Genomic DNA, 12,131 nt, shown 5'->3' on the forward strand with positions numbered 1-12,131 from the left:
TGTGAGTCTTTGTTCATTTGTCACAGTCTTTATCTTTGTGGGTGTATATGGGTGGCTGAATGCATGTAGATGTGTGAGTGTGTGTGTGTTTGTGTGTGTATGCGTGCATATATGCACATGTGTGTGGGTGCATGTATGGCTGGACCGGGCTCTGGACCTTGTCGTGCCTTGCGTCCCTGCTGCATTATAAAACGGCAAAAACACCAGAAAATATTGACTGGGAATCATGCTACTCAAAGTGTGCTGAAGCAATAGTGAATCCGCCATTGTGATTGTTGTTCATCTATCAGAGCATGCGCGGAAAACTGTGGTGGTCGCAACCACAGTGCGCATGTGCAAGTGCCTCCGTTTCCAAAAAGCATTGTATTCGTCCGTTTACATGGAAACGGAGGCCAGAGCATTTCTCAAACACTCCACTCTGGACCCAGTTTCGAAAACACATCGTTTTCACTCTGTTCTCATGTAAACGGGAGGCCGAAGCGCATCAAAACAACACCATTTTCATTTTGAAACGGTGTCGTGTAAACGGGGCCTAAGAAGTTCCTTCAGGTCTTTGGTTATCCAGGGGTTGTTGTTAGGGAAACAACACACCCATCTGACAGGAACAATGGAGTCTGTGCAAAAGTTGATATAGTCTATGATACAGTCAGTGGTACTGTTAATGTCCACGCCACCTCGCCATCCCTCCGCCTTTCTTCTTACCGCTCCGGTGTGTGTCCCTGTCCGCCCTCACTGTCTGGAAGCCACTGTTAAAGTCTGTAATATCCGCATGCAGCCATGTCTTGGAGAAACAGAGCACACTGTATTCCCTCTGTGTCCTGATCAGTGCACTAATCTCATCCATTTTATTTCTGAGTGATCTCACATTCCCCATAATGATGGAGGGGACGAATGGCTTGAATTGACTTCTCTTTGCCTCCACATGAACTCCAGCTCTGCATCCTCTGCGTATTTCTGCAGGAATATTAATGTTTAAAGAAGCAGATGAATGGAGTTCCAGGGGCTGCTGGCGTGTGTAGGTGAAGTGACTCACACTCTCTCTGTTGTTCTCATTCCAGTGCAGTGACAATCAGAAAAGTTGTAATAAGTGAGAAACTATTTGCATAAGTTACATAAAACTTATTAGGAAAAGAAAATAAACACTATACAAGCCATAAGTACAAAGAAAACCAAGAAAAAAAAAAAAATCTAATACAGGTTAGAAATAAAGTCTCTTAAGACTGGAGCTGTTGCAATCAGCTGCCACTAGTACGGCGCCATCTTGGGTCAAGTTTTGTTGCCTTAGTTTTATATAGGGCTGCAACGATTCATCGACGTAATCGATGACGTCGACTACGAAAATTTGTCGACGTGGAATTTCATCGTCGAAGCGTCGTACTTTTAAACCCATCCATCTATTTTGTTCCGCTTATCGTGTGATTTTGTAATTGCAATACACTACAGGAAGATATGGGGGGCAGTATTGCCTCCATTGTCTGCCAGTAACAACAATACCAACGAAGAAGAAAGTAACAACAGCGTAACACTAGTAGAACAGAGAGGGTGGAGAAAATTAAAGAACATGGAGACAGACTGTCAAAGGTGTGGGGGTATTTGACAGAAACTAAAATAAAGCTGAATGCAGAGCAGAGCTTTCCTTCCACGGCAGCATCGCTGCAGTGCTGAGCGTTTAAAACGCCGGCACCCTGGAGCTATGATGTCAGCTCTGGATGGGTACGTTAGTGCGTCGCTGATACCTGTTAATGTTTGTACAGTAAAGTTTCTGTTAGTTTACCTGTCGGAAACAAGCTCTCACAGATGATGTTCTCTAAGCACCGTCACTTCAGTGATGTTAGCTAACGAGTGAAGGACAACAGGAGCAGCTACGTTGGCTCCTATTTTTTTCCTCATATTAACATCAACGTTCATTCTGAATAATAAACCTCTGTATGAACTGAATCATCTGTAAACTTTTCAGCTGTTTTGGATGGAAAAATCTTTTTGATTTAATTTGAAGCCTTATTTGAACTTTTGGACAGAGGCCAGTTTTGTTCATTTGCACATTATATTTTCATTTAATAAATAAAAATTGCATTTACTTTAATATGCATTTTTTATTTGATATTTATTGTGATGGTCCCATTAATGTTAAAAATACATTTGATTAGTTTCAAACTCGTATTTTTATGGGTCATTATTTTAATTGTGAGAAGAGAACAAGGTGGTGTTAACAGCTGGGCAAGCTTAAACAGGTGAGTTAAGATTGAAATAATCGTTGAATAATCGACTAATCGATAACAAAAATGACAGATTATTCGACTACCAAAATAACCTTTAGTTGCAGCCCTAGTTTTATATTATGTATACACTAAATGTGCAGCTTTAACCTCTGTGGTAACTCGTGCTTTGTAGAGAACACTGAGCTTCTGCCTGGAGTGAAATATGCTTTGCAAATATTTGCTTGCATTCTGTACCGTTGGTGTGGAAACATTAGTCAAGCTGACTCATGTTCATTCAAAAGCAGTTTTCTGGCATCTATAAATGACAACAAAAACAGATTTTTGTGTTTTTGTTAATCTGAAACATTTCTAGCAGACTGATTTTAATTTTACATCTGCAGATGCGTTGGGTCAGTAATGATTTAAGTCTTTTCAGGGTTAAACCTGTTTTAAATATAAATGGCAGCACACGGTGAGAATTGTCGCAGGTCGCCATCGTTATTTCGGGCCGAGGCAATGGGGGGCCTCAGGCGCTCAGAGCGTGATACCTGCAAGCTTCAGGCCTGGAGAAAAGAGGACGCAGTCATTATCAACAACGAGGCTGGCCTGCAGACAGCGGGGGGTGTGGAACATGTTCAATGTGTCACGCGCTACAGGCCTGATAACAAACAGCTGTTCCTCTGATAAAACCAAGCTCCATCTTATTATTATATATCATTATTATTACAACCTCGATTCTAAAAAAGCTGTGTAAAATGTAAATATAAATAAATGCAGTGATCTGCAAATCTCACAAACCCATGTTTTATTTATTTATATAGAGCACAGAATACATCAAATGTTTAAACTGAGACATTTTACTATTTCATGATATTAGCTCATTTTGCCTTGGCAGCAACATCTCTCAAAAAAGTTGGGGGGAGGGGAACTAGAGGCAGTGGTGATAAAAAGAAATAGCTGGAGGAACAATTTCAAAATATTGTTCCTCAATGTAAAACTGCAAAGACTGAATATATTATTATCTACAGTTAGGGCTGGCCGATATGGACCAAAAATGATAGCTCAATATTTTTTAGATGAACGGCAATATACAATTTATAGCTGGGTATTTTTCTTCCCTAAATGTATAAACAAAAAGGCCCTTCTGAGTCAAAGCTACATGTCCCAAATGCCACACAGACACTTTTATTAACATTCAACTGTAGATGTACATGAGAATTTGCTCAAAAATAAACTATTGGTATATTTAAATAATAATGCTCTTCAACAGGTAGCTAGCAATCCAGCCATTAGCATTAGCATCAGTACACTGATGCTACTTTCCCACTGCCAAGGTGCCGGTGCTCGTGCCAGTGCTGGTGCTGGTTTCAATGAACCGGCAAAACACTTAAGAACGGGCCCGCGTTTCCACCTCGTTTCTGTGAACTGATCCTTTATGTATGAGTGTGGGCGGGTCCTTGTCTGGACACGGAAGCCGAAGCGCACAAACGTGAGAGAACACGCTCTCCTTTCTCGTGCTGCAAATATGTTTTAGGGTCCAAACCAAACTACTGCAGCATCTGTGTGCAGCACAGAGGGAAACACAGACAGCGATTAGAGCAAGACGACAAGTACGCACTTTGTGTCCTTTTATCTGTCATATGAACTGATACAAAGCAGCAAGTTCAGCCTTAATCGCAGCCGTGAAAATGGCATCGCTTTTCTCATGTAATACAGTGCAGTGAAACAGCGGTAGAAAACTTTACGTTGAGATGGCAGAGTCACACCATTCTGCCACTTTCATCACAGGTTCTTGGTTCGAGACCAGCTAGCTTGCAGGGCCGGAGTTGAACCCTTTTATCGGCCGAGCACCGAGTGTGTTCGCGGTGGAAAAACCGCTGAACGGTTCAAATACTGACACCAGCACCGTCGGTGGAAAAAGGGCCATAGTGGAAAAGATTAGTGCTCGGACATTTTGACGGGACTTGTTTGCAGCTTTCTCTACAGAATACATTATTCTGCTGCTCATCTGACACTTTGAATCTGAACAGTCTCCAAATAATTGAGCACTGTTTTTATTTTTCCTAACCAGCTCCTCTTCAATAGCTTCATGTCTGTTTACTTCTCCATGCTGTCATTGTCAGTGTTCTTTAGTCCTGAGGTTTGTGTAGTGTGTGATGTACGGTGTGTGAGATAAAAGGCCACAAATTTTAGTGCATTTGAAAAAGTCTGGTTTAGAGGTTTACAGCTTTACGGGTTCGGTGGCCCATTGTGTCAGTTCAGCAGACAGCAGTCTGTTCTGACTTACCGGCAGGCTAGACGGTCTCTCCTGTTGGCTAAGACTCATCTCCTCGTGGTTTGGTTTCCCAGGAGTCATAGCGGCAGACTGACCCCGCCCCCCGTACGCCTCCTGTGGCACCTCCTGCATTGAAACAGATGGATGACGTACTTTAAATCTTACAGGAACAAACAACAGTATATTTTCTGGATACAGGTGATGACAAAAGACACACACCTGAGGGGCCAACCTGGATGGAAACCTACTTCCAACAAATGATTCTAACTCACAAACAATATCAACAACCTGACTCGGATTCAACTAGGAAAACAGATGGATGTCCAAATGATAAGACAATCGTTTCAATGATTATTTGTAGATCATTTCTTCAGTCTAAACCTCATCACTGAGCTTTTCTTCTCACTCTCTCAGAATTAGATTAGGCCGCCAAGCAGCATCCTCAGGGGAAATCCCGCTTTATCTTACCGTGATTGGACTTTTTTACCCAGGTGTTTCACGCACGCACGCACACACACACACCCCTACCTACCAAACACACCTGTATACTGATTAAATAGCCCGAGCTGCAGCACTGAATGTTAGCTTCAGCCATGTTTATGGCAGCTGAAGTTGCTGTTTTTTTTCTTTGTGCTGTGAATTAAAGTAGCTGAGCTCTTTCTGTGTGGACTCTGCATGTTCTCCCTGTGGCTGCGTTGGTTTCTTTCATTTTCCAGTTAGACTTGCATGTTAGGTTAACTGGTGACTCTAAATTTGACCATGGGCATGAGGTAGATAAAGTGTATGGAATACAGTCATCTCTATCTAAATCCTGTCTGGCGCCCCATCGGTGTTAGTTTTTGTCATTATGTCGCATTTGTGATCTGCTGGGAGCTGCTCCTTTGGTGATATTAGTGATTAGTGTACTCCATTTCTTTTTTTTGTTCAAAGTTTCTTTGTTTTTGTTTTTTTAAACACACATGAAATTACTTTGAGATACAAATTGTAACTTTCCCAAATCCCACCCCAAACATAGCCCTGCCCTCTTAAACCAAGATTATAATAAACATACAATACTCAATCAGAGAGTGAAGATTACATTATGTGCATAAGCTTTTCTTTAAAGAGAAACAAAGCAACAACAACAAAAAAATGATGCATTTGCATATAAGTTATTTATGAAAAACAAATACATGAGGTTAAAAAAAGGGAGAAAGGGGAAAAAAAAAAAGGGAAGGGTTCTATGAATCGGAGATGTCTAGAGGTGCCATTTCTTTGACTCGGTTCAAAATTGGTTGCCAGGTGATGTAAAAGTTGTGTGCACAACCTCTTAGAGTATAGCGAATTTTTTCCAGAGTTAAATGATGCATAAGATCTCTAACCCATGAGGCAAAAGTTGGAGGAAATTTATCTTTCCATTTAAATAGTATGAGTCTCCTTGCTAATAAGGTGGCAAATGCTATCATTTTTTTTCTGTGCAAACTAAGATTAAGTTCTAATGGTACCACTCCAAATATTCCAATAACAGCAAGAGGTTCTATAGTTATTCCTAATGCATCTGAAAAGAAATTGAAGATTGATAGCCAGAAGTTTCTTAGTCTTGGACAAAGCCAAAACATATGAGATAGAGTTGCTGGTGATGATCCACAACGATCACAGTTGGGGTTTATATTTGGTGCAAATTTAGCCAATCTTGCTTTGGACCAGTGTAACCTGTGGGTAATCTTAAATTGTATAACTTTGTGTTTTAAACAAATTGAAGAAGAGTGTATTTTTTCTACTGCGGAATCCCATATGTTCTCAGGAATTTTTATATTTAAGTCCCATTGTTTTTTTAACTGCAGCAGGGGTTTATCATTATAGGAAATAAGCAAAGTATAGAGTTTGCCAACTGATCCTTTAAGAAGGGGGTTAAGCTCTAAAACAGTGTCCAGGAGAGAGCTAGGTGGTAAGGACGGGAAGTGAGCTGAATGAGACGAGACAAAACTATGAAGTTGCAGATGCTTAAAAAAGTGTGAATTAGGGATTTTGTATTTTAATCTCAACTGTTCAAAAGATGCAAATTTTTCATTGACATACAGATGTTTTAAAAAGATTAACCCAGTCTTGGCCCAGGAGTTAAAAGAGGCATCTACAAGGGAGGGCTTAAACATGTTATTTTTTGCTATGGGGGCAGTCAATGATAGATCGTTTAATGAAAAGGTTCTTCTGTATTGTGACCACACTTTGAGGGCATGTTTAACCACCGGGTTTGTAATTTGTTTGGTTAAAGGTTCAGGTGGTGGAAATACAGAGCTAAGTAGGGCATGCAATGAAACAGGTTCACACGATGACATTTCTAATTGCAACCATTTTGGAATATTATCATTTGGCTTCATTACCCAGTATAACATAGTCCGTATGTTGGCTGCCCAGTAATAGTATTGGAAATTTGGTAGTGTACTCCATTTCTAAGCTAACTTTAGCTAGCATCGCTTGCTGTTGATGCTGGGAGCAGGAGAGGGGCACTGTGGTACTCTGAGCATAAAAATCATCAGTTCACAGGTTGCTAGAAGAGGTTTGATTTTAATTTGTGTTACAATCTGTACAAACACTGGCAATAAAATGAAAAAGTGATTTTTAACACCCTGAGAGATGTCCTGAAAGTCTCAAATGGTGGAGCTGTGGTAAGTGACAGACCTGTCAGATGTGTTTCCAGTTCCTCTGTGTGTTATCAAAGCCAGCCTCCTGCTGCCTGCTGCAGGTCAGACTCTCAGCTGAGCTGCCTGTGCTGCCTCAAAAAAGATGGAGATAATGTAGCAGCTGAAGGCTAGAGTTTACCCATCGCCTACAGTCAACTCCATTAAAACACCATGAACGTCTGACATTGTTGAAGTGATCAGATAAAGAACAGGCTCAGGCAGATGCTTTAGAGCAGGGAACGTCAACTGGTGGTCTACAGGCCACATCCGGCCACATCTACCTTCGAAGGAGTGTTACTGGCTGCTGAGCGTACTTCCCCGGCCTGGGTGGGGGCTCCTGTCTCGTTTGCTGTGAGGGTCTCTCACATGGTCTGCTCACAGGGGACCGGACAGATAGGTGGCTCGGCGTGTGCCTGCATGCGGTCACAGCCACCAGTATGCGTCCGTCCCTCGGTATCAACTATTCTGTTATTGTTAAAATAAATGTGCTGCCATTTTGTGCCATTGCGATTATACTGTGTGAATCTATGTCGAAATCTTTTTTTATCGTAGTCTGATATTTGGGCCTTTTGCCTTCATTCACACTGGGCAGAGGACGGACTGAAGATTTTGCTGGTTTTGCCTCAAAACAGCATATTATTATTACGATATTTACATTTTTGAAAAAAGGAACGTCACCATTTGCCTGTAAAATGAAATTACTCAAATTTACCATAAGATCCAGATAAAAAATAAAATAAAAAAAAAGCTCTTTTAAAAGAAAAGTGTCCAGGCAAATTCAGAGGGTTTTGCAACTGAACTCTTCATGTTTCAATATTCATTTAAAAAAAAAAAATCAACACTAAAAATGCCTTCTGAAAAGTGCAGAGATAAACTTGTTGCTCTTGTGTAGCAATTTATTGTTTCTGTGTTCATTATGTCTATAATGAGAACAATGTTTCCATAACATAATGGGGTGGCTGTAGCTCAGTAGGTAGAGCAGGTCACCTACTGATCGGAAGGTCAGTGGTTCGAATCCTGGCTACTCCAGGCTACATGCCAATGTATCCTTGGGCAAGATACTTAACCCCAAGTTGCTCTCCGACCGTTCTGTCGGAGTATGAATGCGTGTGAATGTTAATTAATTAAAAAGCACTTAGCTTTGTAAAAATGGAAGTGCTTGTATGAATGGGAGTGCATGGGTGAATGCAAACAGGTTGTATAAGCGCGTTGAGTGCTCATACTGAGTAGAAAAGCGCTATATAAGAACTAGTCCATAACAACCATCAAGATAACACAAGTGCAAGACTTGCACATCACGTCATCAAAAACAGTATAAATTTGAAAGGAAAATTCATATATCAATTGATAATATATTACTTAGGATACAATATTAATTTTATTTTACTTTACAAGAGCATACTGTTTCATGTCTTCACTAAAATTTGTGTAACATGGTCCTCTGAGGAGGGGAGACAATGACAGTCATGTCTGTGAAGGACCGTACAAAAATGAAATTAAGTCACACTTTAAGACGGAAACCAGACAGATTGGATTAAAACTAAATGACTTAGTTTAATGCAGTCTTTTTAGTACACTAAAGCTCAGTTCAGCCAGTTCCGATTTCCAATTTTTCTCCAAGTGTGACCTGCTGATCCTGATTTTTGCTGCATACACAAAAATAAATAACTAAACTTTTCTTCGATTAAAAATTTTACAAGAATCTGATTGTGATGCTCCCTCCAGTGCCTCCTATGCATTGTTCAGTATATCCACCCAGGGGCAGACCCTGGACTTGCTAGAGGGATGATGTCTGTTGACTGGCGTGGTAAAGTCTTTGTGGCAGAGGTCTGGCCATCTCTTCTTGTACCGTTGCCCCTGTGGTCTGGATAGTGGCAGGAAATGGAAGGATGGATTTTTTTCCATTACTTGTAATGCCTGTTCATTTTGTTTGATTCATGTTTAATTACAGTTTTTTTTTTTTTTTTTGCTGTTTATTAGTTTCTGCAGAGCATTTTGTGACTCTTATTTCTGTTAAGTGCTACAGAGACAAATACGCAAATGGTGCTTGCTGACTGAAGGCATTTTTGAAGGCAGTCCGAGATGTTTTACTTTTGTTGAAGCCCTCTGAGGTTTGGAGACTCTGCAGCAGAAACTTTAAACTTTCTGGAGGCCTCAACCCCCACCCCCCCCAAAAAACCCATCCTCTTTTATTTCACAGAGAGCTGTCAGCAGAAGACGGAGGATGAAGACAGCGAAAATTCGACACCAGCAATCTGATGGGGCATCTGTGGCTCAGGAGGTAGAGCAGGTAGTCTACCAAGTGGAGGGCCAGTGGTTCGATCCTGGCACCTCCAACATGCAGGATCCTGGGCAAGACACTGAACCCCGAGTTACCCCCGGAACAGAAAAAAAAAGTTAATTTATGAATGTGTGTGAATGGCTCAATGAGGTTTGTAGTAAAAAAAAAAAAAAAAAAAAAAAAGTACTTTAAGTGCTCAAGTAACACTCAAAGTAGAAAAACACTGTATAAGTACGAGTTCATTTAACTGCAGAGACTGATTCTACCATCTTACAGGCTAACTTCAAAACATCAGAACTTCTTTCATATCTGACCATATTATCATAAGGCTTCTCTGAGTTATTATTTTCTGGTTCTTGATTATATGTTAAAGTCTCTTCTTCCACATCTTTCACAGTAAAAGTATCCAAGAGGTTCATTTCCTTCCTTTTACTCCTATGAAAGGCTTTTATTGTGAAAAGATTTGCTGGAAAAGGAGTGAACTCAGTAAAGCAGAGCTCAGGTTTGTAGTCCCGGTCCTACCTGCTGTGGCAGTGGGCGGGGCTGCATGTACGGCGGCTGGCTGGGGGCGGCGGGCTGCTGCTGTGGTGTGCTGAAATACGGCGGCTGACCTGGCTGGCAGTAACTGCCCATGTTCTGCTGCTGCTGGCTGTACTGAGAGCCCATCTGAGGAGAGACCACAGACATCAGAGACATGACGCCAATCGATGAGAACTCTGAACACCTCAAACAAAATTTAAAGCCTTTAAACAGCTGGCTTTTGCTCTGCACTTGAAGCTGGAGGAAGGAGGATGTTGGATTTCCCGCAGACTAAACAGGCTGAAAAAAAGACGCAGCCTCCAGGTCGGAAAAATGAAGAGATGAGAAATACTTCTACGACAAATCACATATTTGCCTTTCTGTCCCGTTACAGTAAGCATAACAAATACTCTCAGTTTGAATGAAACATTATGTGCCATTGAAGTGGAAGGATGGCCTCTCAATTAAATCACTTCTTGCATGGCTTGAGGACATTAAAGCTTGGATGACCCTAAATTTTCTACATTTTAATGAAAAAAAGCCCGATGAGAGTTGGTGTTTAGACCCAGTAGCTCCTGTGAGACCCCCACCACCACCACAACGTTGATTTTGGCCCTTTAACTCCATATGTTAAGCCCAATGTTACAAATTTTGGCTTTATAATGGATAGTGACTTTAAATTGGATAGTCAAATTGGTGCAGTGGTGAAGTCTAGCTTCTTTCACTTAAGGTGATTGACGAAGGTAAAACCTATCCTTTCTAGGCAGCATCTAGAGACAGTGATACATGCCTTTATTACATCTCAGCTGGATTACTGTAAAGCGCTGTATGTTGGAGTTAGCCAGTCTTCTCTTTCACATCTCCAGTTAGTTCAAAATGCTTTTGCGCATCTTTTGACTGGAACGCGTATTATGCCTGTCCTGGCTTAACTCCATTGGCTGCCTGTGCACTTCAGAATCCATTTTAAGGTTGTACTTGTTTTTAAATCCTTAAATGGCCTTGCTCCACCTTACCTTTCTGAACTGCTTTGTCCCTACACTCCTGTTCGAGATCTTAGGTCATCTGACCAGATGCTCTTACATATACAGAGATCTAAGCGTAAGCTCAGAGGGGACTGAGCTTTTTCCATTGCTGGCCCTAGGTTGTGAAATGAATTGCCTTTGCACGTTAGACAGTCACCTACACTGTCTATTTTCAAGACTCCTCTTAAAACACATTTATAATCTCTGGCCTTCAACCTAGCATGAGACATTGATCTTACTTGTTTTAATGTATTATATTTTTTTTATTTATTAATAAATAATTGCTGGTTCTTTGTTTTAATATTTTTACTCATTTGGCGTACAGCACTTTGTGTCTGCTGTGGATCTTTTAAAGTGCTTTATAAAATAAAGTTGTATGGTATGATTTTGGGAAAATCACCACCTAAGTTAAAGCATGAAAAAAAACTCTGTTTCTAATACTAAGAACAGACACAATGAAGCAAATGAGCGGAAGTGACTGAAACTCTAAAGTCTATCAGGAAACGTACAGTCAGGAGATATGGGGCCATAAGTTAATGGCAGTTTTTTCAGTAATAATACAGAGCTTCTTAAAATAATGTTAATTTACAGCTATAGTTTAGACACTTATTTTGTTAAATTGTTGTTTTGACATTATTTCTATATATCAAAGTGTGATCTATGAGCTTATTTGTGCTTCGTTATACTTGCCATTTTCAAATTTCTAATGTGGTGAAATTAATCTGAAAAATTAAAAATTGACTGCCATGAGCTAAATATAATAGATGTCTTTTCAATCTACTGACTAAGAAACTATTGAACAATTGAAATGAGAATAATTATGAAAACAAAGCCAGTATGTACATATACAGAAATTTACATGTACAGTGTTTTTGAGATTTGTGTGCCTTCCATTCACACCGACCACCTCTTGCAACTCTTCACTTCTTAAAAAAGGTTTGAAATACTTCTTCTGGTCCAGGTCACGAGGTCATGGCCAGAGGTCGTGCCGTCCACTTGTTGCTTTAGGCCACAGCCACACAGCGACCGGTCACTCACCTGGCAATCTGCTGCCTGCTGCAGTTCATGAATATTCTGCAACCAGTTGTCAGGTGGTTGCTGGGTGCTGCTAGGTAAAATCAGTTGCAGTGCTGCACCTTGTGACTGCTTCACTCATTAGCAGACTTCTGCAGTCAC

General features: G+C 40.7%; 1 protein-coding gene across 1 annotated transcript in view; it reads right to left on the reverse strand.

The window, feature by feature from the left end:
- Positions 1 to 12,131, reverse strand: part of arid1b (AT-rich interactive domain 1B) — a 96,701-nt gene that overhangs the window by 56,859 nt on the left and 27,711 nt on the right. Inside the window, 2 exon segments of the mRNA XM_030720837.1 lie at positions 4,486 to 4,599; positions 9,937 to 10,080. Coding sequence (XP_030576697.1) covers positions 4,486 to 4,599; positions 9,937 to 10,080 — 258 coding nt within the window.

Source organism: Archocentrus centrarchus, chromosome 24 (assembly GCF_007364275.1).
Source record: "Archocentrus centrarchus isolate MPI-CPG fArcCen1 chromosome 24, fArcCen1, whole genome shotgun sequence".
NCBI lineage: Eukaryota > Metazoa > Chordata > Actinopteri > Cichliformes > Cichlidae > Archocentrus > Archocentrus centrarchus.